The following is a 15,827-nucleotide window of genomic DNA, read 5'->3' as shown; positions in this document are numbered from 1 at the left end:
CTGCTCACAGGGAGGTTATCCCCTCCTCCAGAAGGTATACACATTCACTGTTTTACTTTAATATATTATTATCAATCAAATTTTTTGTATTTATTTATTTTCCTAATACAAATATATAAATATCTCATCTAATTTCTAAAGTTTGGTGCGTTAAATGTATTTTTAATTCTAAAATTGTGTATGTTAACAAATTGCCTTAATTTTTCTAAGCCTTTTTAATGTGCGAGACCTTAATTAGCAGAAGTAATCTTTTTTTCTGTGACCCTGTTGGAGCATGTCAGCATCCAGGGACTCATCAGAAATAGGCCCAAGACCCAATATGGATCATAGCCTAAAGGTTAAAGGTACACTACTCAAACTATACAAAATACATCAAAAGATAACATTATAAAAGGGAAATAGCAAAGCTAAGAACTAAGAACAATTTAAATGCTTATGCTGTATAAATTTTGTGATCATTTATGACTACATTTTTCAGTTATATATTTAATAACATACAGTTAACTGGCAAACCAAGTTAAGTCTTTTAATGCAGGTTTTTCTAATGTCATTACATAATTTGACCACCAGAGGACGCCAGGTTCAAAGAAGCCTTTTTTTTAGAACTTCTATTTAAATTCACTTTTGCATTTACTACACTGTACCAGGTTGTCTAGCAGGGTGGACCTTTACTTTACTACAATATTTGAAATAAAATATGTGTGAGTAGAAGAGCATTTTGTTTTAGTTATTAACTGAAATCAGATGGGGGAAAAATATTTAGTAAGATGAGATAGAATTATCCTTGTACAGTAATTGCCTGTTCAATTTTTATTCTTTATTTGTAGTTTCCCCACCAACTTAAATACAGTAACTTAAGGCGCAGAAGTTCATTTCAGCAGCTGAGCTACTTGGTCCAAAAATAACCTCAACAAGATGGAGCAGCAGGACTAATTTTGTCAAGCCTCTGGGTGAACGCTAGTGTTTCTGTAACCTCGATATCTATGGCATCCAAGCCCTATCACTATGCAAGCAACTCATACATGAAATAGTTACAAGATCAGTACTTTGGTTTGACATTATTATTGTAGTATTCCTAGCATACTGAATAAGAAATCAGCCAAATATGTACATAAGGATGTTTAGAGAATAATATTTGAACCAGTCAGTAATAGAGGAACCTCCTGGTTTTCTGCCACTAAAATTATGTCAGTAAATGTTAGCTTTTAAATAATAAAAGTTAAATTTGATTAAAAAAGCATTTCTTTATTTAACATTTTTCTTAAGTAAATCTGGCATTTAATGCATACTAAATGTCTTTGAAATACTTTCATTCTACTATATTCTTTGACAAATAAAATTACAGCTCAAAAATTTTAAAGCACAATGAAAAGTTTTTGTTTTTTTCTTATTCTTATACAAGTCATAATTATTTAAATTAATAACACAGTGAAATATTTCAAGACTTTATTTTTTTGCAGTTTTGATGATTTTGGCTTGCACATAATGAAACTTCCAAAAATCAATGTCACAGAAAATGCTAGATCGTAAACATTTTGCACTTACATTGCATAAATACACTTCCTTTATACAAACTTACTGATTTGATACAATGTTCAGAAATCCAGAGATGCAGACGTCTAACTTTTTCTTTCTTTCCCAAGAAGTCTTAAATGGTACAAAACACCCGTTTACGCATAATTATACATATACCATGATGTGGGAGAAATCAACAGTGATGGTCCACTGTTCTTAGAAGTCAAATAAACTCTATATGCAATAAAGTGCTACATTACACCAACAAGTATAACAATAAAGGACTTCATCTATGCTGAACAATTGAAGTACAGGGAGCACATCTATCATACCTTCATTTCCTTAATCAGAAATCCATCCTCTCAAGCCTGCGGTAACCGTGTTGCTAAAGCACCTTTTGCTAACTCACTTTTTCCTTATCAAACTTCTAGGTATTTAACTTTTTGACAATATTCTAATAATTTGATTCATCGCTTTATTGGGTTTCACTATCTGCAAGCCATAACCAGCAAAATTACAAGAACAAAAATGTAAATCTCTTGCATAAAAATGTTGGCAAAGATATCTCCTTGGGTTTTTCCCTAAAAGAAACTTTCTTCAATACAATCTGCTTGGTTTTATATTCTCACAACAGCAGAATTTCAGCTGTTTTAAAAACAGGATTTTTTTTTATCAGTTACACATCAGATAATTCAACAGTTTAACAGTTGCACAAGAAGCCTTAACAGGCTGTAGAAGTCAACAGGATTCCCTGACACAATGGAAAATGGGTTAAAACTTTAAAGTGCAGTTCATTTGGCAGTTATAATGCTAAGTAAACGACTGCATGTGGTTTTCATCAAAGCACCTTCATTAAAGGGACATAACAGATTTTATCTGATATCTGCATGCTCACATTAGCCCAAATTAAAGAGTAATATACTTTTTTTTAACTCTTATGCCATGATAGGTTAATGAAATCTATTTATTATTAACTTGTATCTTCTATTTTCACATTTCCATTAATCTTAACATTTAAGGTAGTAAGGCATGTATTTCATTTTATTATCGCAATATATTTTTTCGCCTGTCTCAAGTTCAAATCACCTTGTTAACAAACGATGCAGTACATGCCAGCTGCATGCATAATTGCCTTCAAACAGGTTTATTCATCAGCCAGTGGAGTTCCTGCTTAACAGATGTATTAGTTGAATTGACTAAGAAGACACACAATTTTTGCTGTAATATAAAAAACAAAACCAGAAATTAAATTATTTATTGACATAAACACAGATGTTACATGTAGTTCTCCTATGAGGAACAGTAAATTAATTTAAGTAGAACTGACAAGTTGTTAAAGTAAAACAACGTTTGAAAGTGTCATAATGTAATGATTATTACTGAGAGAATATGTGGGGGAAATGTCATGGATTTGGATCTGGACTTGTAGTTCTAGGCATAAAACGATGACAAACACTGTTCATCTTAATAGATGTTTAAACTCCATAAGACGTCAAAGGTTTAAATCCATTGGTAGTAGAATCACCAGCTGTAGATGCTGTCTTTCCAGTATCCAACCAATCCTGTGATGACAGAAAAATAGTTTGGAATTTACCATCTGTTTTATTGATGTGGACAGCTGCTTTAGAAACACTTAAAGTGACACACACCTTAAACTGCAAAGACCTTCTGCTCCTTATTTTAGAATTGTAACAATGAAAAAAAAAGCTGCTGTTTAGTAATGTTGGGATTTTTCCAACAGTTACAAGTATATGTAGATACTTTAACACAAATGTTAGCTTTTAAAACACTTTTACACGTGCAAAGGCCCCAAAAATATTTCTTTTGATAGTACTAAGAGAATACCTTATACGTTAAATTACTGTATGTACTGAAAGACACGCCTGCTGAGTCAAGGAAATGTGATTAAGTCACCAGACTGAGTGTAGCAGGAGCCATCATAGATCTAATTTATGAGTGCTTCTGCTTAGACCCTCTCAGTGGCAGAGGCCAAGTTTAGTGACCTCCATATATGGACAGCCTTTTCCATTTATGTCACAGAGGAAGCTGGAGTTAAATTAGTCCTTATATATCCCACTTGAACAACATGGAGTTTGAGTGTTTCATTTGCATGGAATATGATTGATAAAGATTAAAGTATAAATGCAGCAACCTATTTTGGAATAATTTCCATAAACGAGTATAAAAATGAAGTGAAAACACATCAAGTATTTTCATATGATTTTCTCACCTGTTTGTGCAGACGTCCATTTACTTCTTCTCTGCATCTGGATTGATTGGTTCTGTTTAACAGAAGGTTTATGTTAGACGCACTGCTTAGCAACCGGCAATATCCATTTTCTAAACACAGAACATGTTCAACCTATCATGAATTCAAAGAAATGGTAAAAGTTTAAAATCTTGACTTACGTTTCACGTCCAGCTTGCAGCTGACTACTGCCTCTCCGTGATCATTCTTGGCTCTGCAGGAGTACACACCACCGTCAAAGTTTCCAGGCTTCCGGATCTCCAGAGAACAGATTCCTTGGACGCAGATCTGCCTGAACTTGGGGTCATCTCCGATAACCATCTGGTTCTTCATCCATTCAATCTTGGGCTTTTAACACAATGTCACATCACAACACCAGCAAACAATTAGCATGCTATTTGAAGGCCTCAGATACATGACAAGACAGTAAAAAAAAGCTTTGATTAAGGAAGACACACAGTACACTCGTGGTATGGGACGTTTAATGACAACGATATGGTGAGAACCTCCCTGGGCCCCAAACAGAATGTTAAACATCTAACCAAGCTTCCCTATCCACCTGCTTCTCCTCTTCCAATGCCTCAAAAAAGAATTCTGTTGACATTTCACCCTGTTGAGACCCAGCTGATTATAAGCCAAAAGAGAGGGTGAGAGGCTCAGACGGCAAGCTAATGAAGGCAGGTGAATATCTTCCACATTGTTAGGCCAAAGCCTGAGCACTGACAGCAATGCAAGAGCAATGGGGGGGATGTGCTGATACTGACAAGTAGCCAAAATTTATATCTATGAGGTTTGCACCCCTGATGTTTAAGGAATTAAATTCTAACTGACTTAATTACTTTTTGTGTATTAAAAACATCCCCTTCACAGTAAGGCGCCTGATGAAGAAATAGCCGATTTTTAAAGTAATCTTCACCTAATTTCTTTCTAACTTTTTTTTTTTACAGCAGACAAAAGAAGCTTGAAAATCTTCTTCATCTTTTATGGATATATTATACCACAGGTAAACAGCATATAACCAATATACTCTCATTACTTTGGGATCTAAAACATTGAAAAAAAGCCTTTATATACAAATTCTATTGATATATAGAAAAAAACACAAAACGGTACTGTTTTTATATCAGTGTTATGAAGTAATCTTAAAAGTATTTTAGTTCTAAACACTTTTTTCACCTAAATGCAAAATTTCTAAACAAAATAAACCTGAAGCTCTCCTGTTACCTTACCTTAAAAATACAGAATTCCCTCTTTGCTGGTGTTTTCTAACATAATTCCCTTCATCATCCTCATTCCATTGCTGATTACATATATTTTCAAACATGAACTACTCCATTGTAAGGGTACCTTAGGGAATCCCCTGACGGAGCATAGCAATTTGGTGTTGTAGCCAACAGTGGTGGCCCTGTCAGTCAGAGAGGTGGTGAACTTAGGTGCTTCACTGAAGTCATGCTCCTTATACTCAGGCGGCTTGTAGTCAATACCTAAAGAAAGGAAAATATACGTTAAGGATTAACTTTAAATTGATGGTGTCAAGGTGTCTAGATACAAACATAGAAAACCAGTCCAGATCAGAGTGGTATCTATCAATAATGAGAAACTCTGCTCATGTTTTATATGTATTGTATTTTTCCCAAAAGTTTTCCCAAAACTTCCCACAAACAAAACATGTTAAAATATTGTTTCGCTAATAAGACACACAAATCTATTAAAAACCGTATTTATGGTAAGGAAAGAGGGTATTAAATATTAGCTATAGTCTTTATAACCTCAGCCTAATATCTGCCCTATGAGGCACTAATGCAGGAAAACAAGCTTTTTTCTGTTTTTTTTCTTTTGTTCTTTCTGCCTAAAAAGCAACAAAATATGTATATTTTTAATGTTTGTCAATATTAATGATTATCAACAAAGAATCTATTCCCCATTTAAACAGCCTGCATCTCATTTCAAACTTTTTTTTTCATTATTTGTGAAACTGGGTCATTTGCACAACACACTGTAGGGGTGTCCCGGTACAACTTTTTCATTTTCGCTACAATGCCAATATTTCAGCTTTGAGAATTGGCCAATAGCAATAATGATCCAATATGATATTAGTATGAATCATACCAGCTTTTATTACTTATTTTATTGTGTAGAATGTTAGGAAAGATTTGATCAAGTAATATTACTAAATCAGAGAACGTAAGTCAACAACAAAGTGTATGAACGCAACTGACCCATCTAAAATTATCTGATCAGAAACAGAAAGTTTAACAGAAATATGGTGTTCCTATCAGGATTAAAATATTGGAGATTTAATATGCTGTCCAATAAAATCCAATATTAATATCGGACTGATATTAATACCGGATCAGGACATCCCCAACACACTGTATTTAAAAACAAATAAAAAAAAATCAATGCAATTGTCAGATGCTAAAAACATATACGTCATTAAAAACTATGACCTGCACTTATATAGCACCTGTTAAGTTAGAGGACTCCAAAAAGGTTTGCCCTATATTTAGTTATTCACCGATTCAGGGGGTGGTAAGCTACAGTGTAGCCACCGCTGCCCTGGGGCACACTGACAGACTCCAGGCTGCTGCAAACAAGTGTCACAGGGTCCTTGATCACTATTAGTAGGCAGTATGAGTGAAGAGTCTTATCCAAGGACACAATGACTAAGATGGAGAGAGCTGGGTTTCTATGTGGTGACCCTCAGATTGCAGGACAAGCTTCCTAACTGGTCATTTTATGGCGGGGGGTTGCATTGGGGTATATAACCTTCCTTATATTGGGGTATATGCAATTTAAGTTTCAAATCCCTACTTAAGCAATATATACCATTTTACAATTTTCATAGAATTTTACATCTGAGAATAAGATTCTGTCTCTGGCTTATACACTGTTTAGACACTGTTTATGAATTAAATCAGTGAAAATAATTCTGTGAAAGGTCCTAAAGTCAAGATGACTTTAAGGTAGTATAGAAAACAAATATATGTAAGATATGCATCGTTTGTAAAATAAAACAAGCAGACAGGAGTGAGCCTGTTACATTGTAAAAATCAAAAACAGTTAAAAACAACAGTGCTTTTAAATTGGGATGATATAGGAAAAAAAAGCCTTATTATTTCGTTGTTTACCAGAAAGGTGTGTCTCTTAACAAATCAACTATCTGCATGGGGTAGTGTCTTTTTTAGCATAAAGGTTTAATGATAATAACTGACAAAAAAAAAGTCACAACTTGAACTCAGTGTTGCAGCCACAGTTAAAAATCTTATTTAATAGCAAATAGTCCCATTGTTTATAGAGCAAAATGGTCCTACTGAGACTATTTATCACTTACTGATGTTTTCAACCTATCCAACTGTTTCCTTGCAGCATAAATTCTTTCAATATTCTGCTGATCTTTGTTCGTTAATACTTAGTTTCTTCAGCATTTATTCTGAAATCTTTTTATTTTTGAAAAATAACAACATAATGAGTCTCAAATGGTCAAAATTATGGCCTTTTCACTAATAAACAAACATGCATACATTTTACATATGCAAAGCAGAAGCGCCTACAGCAGAACACAAAGTGTTACCTGTCTTCATGATCTTAGCCTCTTCCTTTGTAACAGCAGCAGACTCGCTTATTCCACACTTGTTCTCAGAAAATACTCTGAACTTGTAAGTGTTTCCCATGATGAGGTCAGATATGGTTGCATTCAGTCTGTGGTAATGTTCCAGAACAGTGAACCAGTCCTGGAAAACCAAAGTACAAAGCAATCAAAATGGATACCAACTTCTATGGATTGGTTTTTAGCTCTCTGACCTAAATAACCACCAAATAAAATTCAGCAAGGCTAAATGCCTTTAGAATTCACCTAATTAGTAAATTCAGTTTAAGAAATTTAAGCTTAAAAAACATTCAGAAAGGATATTATATAGGTATTTTTTAACCCTTTATCTACCAGGTTTCTTCAAACAGAGGTTGGATATAGTGATGCCTGGGAATAGGAAAGATCTCCAGCAGTGCATCTTCTCACAGCACATCCATAGAAGCCTCTGACTTAAGACACTCTGTTTAAGAGTCTTCTTGAAAAGGATACTCAAGGTTTTAGACTAGTCCCAAGACTAGAATCAGATTTCCTTATGAGGCTGTTGACACTTTTTTTTATAAGTTCCTGGTTCTGATGTTCCTCTCCAAAGAAATGGTGGCAAGAGATCTCACTCTCCATAACAGACTCATAGACGGCATGCAGCATCTTCCTGCAAACACTGAGGAACCTAGGCTTCCTTAATAAGTGCAGCCTACAAACACTCTATATTACATTTAATTTCAGGTTAAATATAGAGGTTTTCTCAGAGGTTTGTTATGGTATGATACAGTTATTGAGAAATTTAAAGTAAGACTAGGTTATGAAATCTTGAAAGCTTTAAAAATCTAATTGAAAAAAATGAAAAAGGTTTGGTACGGATACGATACAAATCTTCCATCCTTTCTTTGCTCATGTGAGAGAATGACTGACTATTACATAATATCTGACATTAGCAAAACCATTATTAAAGCAAACAATCAGAAGAACCATATGCATTTTCCTATGAGTCTTACAGTAAAAACCATAAAAAGAGAAGAAAGTACTTAGAATTTAAAATGAAATGTGGTTTATAACAGTGAACCCTGAATACATCGACTTCACAAAGAACTTTTGCTATAGTAGCAATATGGTGGAGAGATGCTTTCTTTTGCCTGCAAAAGGAATTTATTAGGAGTTGATATATTGTGTGATTACATGTGATAGCAATAGTGAAAGAAATATGTAAGAAGAACATTTCTACAGACATAAACCCTTAAGACTTACAGCTAATTATGGGAAAAGCTTGATTATTCTCAGGGGACATTTAGATCCAAAGCATCTAACAATTTTCTGATATTTTTTTGTAAATGATTTAAACCCTTTGCAGACTATTAAGACTAGTAAGCACTGATGTGGAGAACTTACTCCTGTCTTTTTGTCAGCCTTCTGGATTGTATATCCTGTGATCTCAGTGTTTCCATTGTCTTTGGGTGGAGTCCACTCTAGAGCAACATTGAAGCCCCAGGTATCCACGATTTTCACACTGGCAGGAGGTCCTGGCAGCTCTGTGGGTCATCATTCATAAATTCATAGTCAGACTGTAGCATGTTAATCCTTGACACCCTTTTGTGTTGATTTAACTCACCAACAATCTGAAGGATCAACGAGGCCTTGTCTTCAAAGTCATCCACCTTCACACACATCTCATACACTCCAGAGTCGTCTCTCTCAGATGCACGGATGAACAGGATGCTGTCTCTTTCCGTGCTGCGGATGTTCACTCTCTTTTTGTCCAGGGGCTCGCCGTTCTTTGTCCAAGACACCACAGGTTTGGGTTTGCCCTGAAAAAGTAAATAAATAACATCAGCAATATTGTATCTTTTATTAAGTGTGGTGAGATCCATTTTGATATAGTGTTTACAGAGAAAGGGATGGTCAGGTTGATCTTTTCCCCAACTTGAGCGACGTATCTCTGCCTGAGGAACCGAGGCAAGCGGACCTTAGGACGATCTGTAGAAATAAATGTAATATAACAGTAACAGTAAAGTTTTTTAAAAGTTATCCAAATGCAGAGTTTATTTATATCTTGCTTATTTTAAATATCTGCTTTTATAAAGTTTAAATGCAGCCTTTTTTTATCTCAGGAGTTTGCTCAGCAAACAGAACATGAAACCAACAAAATCTGAACAAAAAAGTTAATTTAAAAAGTTCCATTACGCACAAATAATATTAAAAAGTCACAGAGTTTATATCTGCAAAGCTAATTTTAAGCCAGTTTACATGCAGTAAGTAGGCAAATCTAATGAGCAGAACACAGTGACCAGCCTGCTGAATGCAAGGTTTTTCTCTTAACACATAATTTTTTTAGGATACTAAAAAGTTTAATTATTTAGTTTAATTATTTCCATTTTTCTAAATGAATATTTGTTACCATGGTTTTATTTTTCTGAGTAGTTTAAACTATGGTAGATAGCCTGTATTCAAAACATTTTTCCGCCCTGTCATACAATTAGACCAAATATCTTCTACTTGGTCTCATTAAAGGTTAATAAATGAGTTTTATTCTGCCATTGTCTTAATGGCAGAATAATAAGAGCAGTTTTTAGAAAATGTTTTATTGCCTTTTTCTTGCTCATAAGATTACATTTATTTTTAGAACTTTTTGGTAAAATTAACTTTTAAATAACACGTCTTAGGCCAAACACTTAGCGTACAGTATGTCTCCAAAAGTGTCTGATAGTAGTGTGCTGCACACTATGACACTCAACAGCAATAAGTAAAAAAAAAAATCTGACAGGAGAATTTGGCTTGATTTTGCTTTTTTTTAGTGTTTTACTTTACGATTATGTGGTGAATTATTTATTTATCAATAATGTGACATTGTACAGAGAAGATCTCTTTGCCCAACTTATGATCCAGTGTTGCCTAGCATTTTCAGATTTTAAGGGACTAGCTTGGCATCTCATTAAAAAGCCACTTTAATCCCTGCTCTTTAAACAGCATTTGTTCATAAAGAGTTACAGGAAAACTAAAACTAGTGAAGCTGTAATGGAAAAAAAAACAAACTCATAATGTACATTTAAACAACTCAGCTAAAGATGGTGAGATAAGAGCGGTAACCAGACAGAATATGTAATCTACTCCATAATTCCATTATTCTCTCTACAAAGCCTTATTTTCCGAAAGGTTAAAGTTAGCTCATGATACCTTAAATATATATAAATTGGTTGTGTTCTGCTCTGATTTCTGACGTGACACCAAAGCCCCTGTTAAGGCACTTGGAAGTATATTCCTGCAGGTCACCACCTGCTGAGTGAAGCACAGCAACATTTGTCAGGACTCTAAATAAAGAAGGGATACTGTAGCACTCACCATGTCAGCTCCCTCCTTCACATCAAATTTGGAGATAAAGTTACATAAGAAAGATTAAAATCTTCAATGAATTATTTTTAAAAAATCATAACAAAAAACTATAAGAGAACAGGGGAATGCTATCAATGTCTATACTTTACAAAAAAAAAAGATTTATTAAAAATAAATATATACATATTGTAGTTTCTCAGTAAAGTTAGAATAAACTTCAGATACGGATCATGCTTAATGAGTATTCCCCTTGCAAAGTCTTTAGTATGTTGCAAGATAAACAGTTAATTGCAGGAGCTTCCATGAGATTTGGGTGCAATTTGAGAAGTCAGAGCCAACACCCCCTTTCTTGGAGATGGGGCCCACTGGAATTCACTACCCCCTCCCCTCTTCTCTTCATAGCCCAACCCTACTTTAAGTCAGACCGATTGACACCATCTATCTAGCAGAAATTAGTCTGACCCTTCCCTCAGCATGAGTCCTGGCAAAGATCCCTACTCACTCCAAACTCCCAGAGAAAACTATTTGTTACCAGCAGGTATATCACAGCTATTTTCCAAACATTTGCAGCAAATCTGCCAGAGACTATTCAGTAAATTGTTGCTAATTGAGGACCATCTGGTATGGTGAATATGCATCGTGGAGACCAGCGCCAGCTGAGCTGGGATCATGTTGCCATTCCACCCACTTTGCTTCCACTTCTTTAAGCATAACACCAATCTGAAAGATAACCAAAGTGCCACAGCTCATCCTTTTTAAATCCTCAGGGTCTAATCAGCATTTACCAAGTAAATTGCTACAGATTAACAACGTCAGATGTACAGGGTCAGGGTAACCACCAACTTATCACATGCTGCAGCGGGAAGGATAGGTGTTTCAGCTCAAAGTGGGAAGGAGTTACTGGTACAAAGTTGTATCCCTTCATGTTGCAGGTATGTTTCAACGGACCAGGAAAGCTGAGAAGAAATCATTTCTGAGTTTCTCCTACTTATAATTTATGGCTGTAAACCATTTAGGCCACATCGATATTAGATTTGTCCCAATTTAGTTTTAGCCTAATTAACAAATAAGAGACATTCCTTTTGTATTTAAAAACAAGATTAAAAAAGCTAAAACATGTAAATAGTGCTTATACATTAGCAAGATTTTGTTAAACTCGTGTCTTTTGTATTTATCTGATGGTATTTGTTCTTGTATCTACTTTCACTCTAACATCTTCCCAGACATAGTTTATTATAGGATTGCAAATTGTAAATAAAATGTGACCAAAATGTTTTCAGCTTAATCTAACACCAAACATTTCTTACCAGCAACCTCCTTCACCAGTACGGGCTCAGGGAGGGTGACAGGGGGGCTGCGGCCTCCTTCGTTCACAGCTACCACCCGGATCTTCAGGCGGTCACCAGTGGTCTGGTTCTTGATTACATAGCGACTGGACTTCTGCAGGTCTTCATTAACAGCTTTCCAATCTTCAGCTGAATAAAGATAATGTTAAAGCGTAAAGTCTACAGCGCTGTGATAGTATTGCACAAAAACACAAGCATTTATTCAGTAAATGCAGACCAATGTGGAAAAAAAGTTTCTATGGATACAAGAGCTTTCTCAATGGTATGTTATTGGATTAATTTATTCTTGAGGTCATAAACAGAAACTTGGCAATGATTCTGATTGCTCTGCCAAGCAGCTGAAATGTCTTCTATAATATTGTATTAAAACTGATTTATTTCCTCAAATAACACTGTTATTTATCTTTATTAAAATTATTTTATTGACATTTATTTTACAAATAACCCTTCTGATTGCTTAACTATATACATTAGCTACTTGTTTTTCTAATAAAGAGAAGTAAAATTTTTGACAATGTTATCGCGAGATAAGATTCTCATGCATGTCGGAAATTGAAATAATGCAATGTTGATTTTTTTTTTTTTTTTTTTTTTGCATGAACAAAAAGTCAAAAGGTAAATCTGCACAAGTCCTACATTTGACCAGAATAACCAATCTTGTAATGAGGCTTTCTTCTTTTACAAACTTTTACAATACTGTGTAAAAATCAATAGAAATCAGTGGACTTTGCATTTTTTTAACAAATCTATTATTTGACTATTTTTTATTTATAGTATTATTTTCCAGTTGTAAAAACCAATTCAAGTCAATAGTTTTTGGTCCACCATCTGTTTATTTCTTCAGTTTCACATCCATTTATCTTGATTTGATCTAACCATGCAGGCTGTTATTAGACGTAAAGACAACCCAAAACATATACAACAATACCAAACTTATGCTAAGCAGGGATTCACTTTTCTTGGCGCAAAAGTAAGTTATTTTGCACTCCATAATGAGTCACACATAAATGTTATATAGTCTTATGTATAATGCCAAATAAAATACCAAAAATGATAAAGTTTTGTAATGGAAATAATGGTGCATTTGACAATTTGTGCATTTAGCACTGAATTGTCTGTATTTGCTAAATGAAACGCTCACTCAACCACTGTTAGTCTAAAAGCAGGACCTTTAACAGGAACACACCAGCCCTGAAATGCTTCTTCCCTTCTAGGGAGAAGTTAGGTAGCTAATGATATAACTCTAAGACGGACACTTCAGGGACAGCTGTAACTGATACGGCTGACCCATAATAAAAAACCAATGTCACATTTTCCTCAATGGATCTAAAAGAGCGTTAGTCATTGTGTTGAAAACTGAGACATAAATATACTAGTAAATGTAAAAAACAGCTGTCTACTGAACAGCTCATAAAAACATTTCTAAGGTCAGTCTTTTCAGTGCATGCACTTGAAAGGAGCAAAGGACTTACTTCCATCCTTGCAAACTTCAATGACATATCCGTCTAGACCACAGGGCCCGACGGTCTCAGGCTGGCTCCAAATAATGGTCACCGAAGTGTCATTTTTGTCTTCAATAAACAGATCCACAGGAGCGCTTGTAGGCTCTGGAAATAACCAGTAAAATGTTAATTATTTAGCTGAAAAACGTTTGATTTCTGTCTTTTTTTTCTCCCAGAAAAAAACCTTACCTTTGGGTGGAGGAGGTGGAGGAGTGGGTGGTTTAGGCTCTTCTGGTGCAGGTGCCTCAGCAGGAGCCTCTCCTAATATTGAAAAGACAGCTGTATTATTGTTTGTAAAATTATTAAAGGTTTTATTTTAATACAGGCATTTTATAAATGTATATCCCTATGAATGTATAGAAGGACTTTTCCTGGGTGGTTCACTATTAACAGCTGCCTCAGACCCTGGAGCAGGAGCATCAGCAAATATTATTAAATGTTAGATATCAATAATTAGTGCTTAAAGCAGACTTTTTTTTTTTTTTTTTTTACAAATAATTCAAGCAACGGTTGAGTTGAAAAATCATCATAAGAGACCAAGCCCTAGACTTAGCTTCACTAAGATAATAATAAAGGCTTACACTGTTTCTGTATTGGTTTGTATTTTACCATTAGTGAAGGCGATAGTAATATATATTTTTTTCCCCCTTCTGCATGAATAGTTGGTGATGTTGTAGATTAAAACAGACGCCTAACAGAGAAAATAGCTTTCCTGTTAAAGTAGGACAGTTTAAGATTAGATGCTCCACTTGTTGTTGTTATACTTTTGGCGAAAACTGCAGCTGCAGCAGAAGCAGCAGCTGAGGATTCTGAAGTAGCAGATGCAGCGGCTGACTTATATGGAGAACCAATAGAACCAGAATAAAAAATAATAAAAACTTGTTGAGATTGAAATAAATTCACCGTGTTTTAGATCATAATCAGAAAATGTATAAGTAAAAAATATATAGTTTGATTCACTGCATACATTATTATTTCACAGCAGCCTGTAGCAGCATATCGTGAAATAATTTAATCTGAAAGTCATACTTCTCAAAGTTAGTGAGCCACTGCTAAACAACTGTGGGTACTACTATATATTTAAGACATTTATATTATGTTTTATCAATATATTTACATTAAATAAATGAAAGCACATTACATTTTGAAAATAAAATGTGTAAAACAGTAATTTGATTTCATTCCATATGTTGGCAATTTTGGCATTCTATAGACACTAAAGTGGTTAGTATACAGAAATTAGGTGAAAATTGGGTATTTTACCTTAAAAGGAGGTCACAACCTTTGGTCAGCAAGCAGTATTAAAACTAAAATTGAGATTGTAAATGTAAAAGGAAAAAACACCTCAGCAATCAATAGAAAAATAATTGATTTACAGAAGCATCAACAGTAAATTTTAGTAGAAGCAGAATTAGCTGGGTAAAGATACTATATATAAGAAACTACATATTACAATACATATAAAACTATTTTTCTTCTTATCCTTAAAAAGGGTAAACCAAATAATGTCGGATTTTAGTCGCACTTTACTTTAAGGTTTCTTAATTGGTGTCCCAAACTAAAACTGGTTTTTATCTGCAGTGTCAGGTGAAAATGATTCACTTTTATGTCACTATTACGGTGCTTATTTCCATGGGGTGAGAAAGGAATTCACTAATTCACTTCTTTTTCCTTATAGGCTGGAACTTCTCAGAAGGAAACATAGAGCCACTCTCACAGGCGCGTAAAGGTGCGCACTAATCTGATTTGCACAAACACGTTTTCACATCATTAAAACAAATCCCAGGTTTATCCATGGATATATTTTATAAATGATGGTGTGTCTTGCATTAATCGTTGTAAGCCAGGTGACGAGGCGCTGGAAATTACCCTCTGCAGGGGCAGCGCCCTCAGCAGGCGCTTCTCCTTCAGCAGGCGCTCCTTCAGCCGGAGCGGCTTCAGCCGGTGCAGGCTCTGCAGGAGCGGGCTCCGGGGCGGGCTCAGGGGCTGGCTCTGGAGCTTTTTCCTCCTTTTTGGCTGGTTCTTTCTTGGCCGCCTTCTTGATCGGGGCAGGCTTGGACGGCATGTTGGAGGTCGCAGCAAATTCCCAACTCAGTTAAGCCCTTCAGACTGTATCCAATGCCATCATTGCTCGGGGGAATCAGAGGCTTATATATGGCTCTGCACGATGAGTCGCCACCCCTTTCATGAGCTGCATGTAATAGATACTAAACCCAACGGATGACTCAAAGCATCATGTCTGAACAGAGTGCGTCTTCAGAGCCTTTTTGGTATCATCCATGGATCAGCACATATATAAATAT

General features: G+C 35.2%; 1 protein-coding gene across 1 annotated transcript; it reads right to left on the bottom strand.

The window, feature by feature from the left end:
- Nucleotides 1-2,741: 2,741 nt before the first annotated feature.
- On the bottom strand, nt 2,742-15,660 carry mybphb (myosin binding protein Hb). Its single transcript, XM_038278487.1, has 12 exons — nt 15,394-15,660; nt 13,714-13,785; nt 13,495-13,629; nt 11,984-12,151; nt 9,235-9,323; nt 8,959-9,154; nt 8,739-8,878; nt 7,338-7,497; nt 5,111-5,247; nt 3,925-4,111; nt 3,746-3,797; nt 2,742-3,077 (listed from the first exon to the last, which is right to left on the bottom strand). Exons 1-11 carry the CDS (start codon nt 15,587-15,589, stop codon nt 3,766-3,768), a joined length of 1,512 nt encoding a protein of 503 aa, XP_038134415.1. The 5' UTR covers nt 15,590-15,660; the 3' UTR covers nt 2,742-3,077; nt 3,746-3,765.
- Nucleotides 15,661-15,827: the final 167 nt, after the last annotated feature.

The sequence above is a fragment of the Cyprinodon tularosa genome, unplaced genomic scaffold (assembly GCF_016077235.1).
Source record: "Cyprinodon tularosa strain WSP-4 unplaced genomic scaffold, ASM1607723v1 ctg141, whole genome shotgun sequence".
In the NCBI taxonomy this organism is placed as follows: domain Eukaryota; kingdom Metazoa; phylum Chordata; class Actinopteri; order Cyprinodontiformes; family Cyprinodontidae; genus Cyprinodon; species Cyprinodon tularosa.
The sequence above is the reverse complement of the archived record's forward strand: the minus strand, read 5'-3'. Positions and strand labels throughout refer to the sequence as shown.

Coding starts and splice junctions, on each gene's coding strand:
- mybphb (XM_038278487.1), bottom strand. CDS start 15,589: ATGCCGTCCAAGCCTGCCCCGATCAAGAAGGCGGCCAAGAAAGAACCA. Junction 13,630..13,713: donor TCCACCTCCTCCACCCAAAG/GTAAGGTTTTTT, acceptor GGTTATTTCCAG/AGCCTACAAGCGCTCCTGTG. Junction 12,152..13,494: donor TGAAGTTTGCAAGGATGGAA/GTAAGTCCTTTG, acceptor ATCTTTATTCAG/CTGAAGATTGGAAAGCTGTT.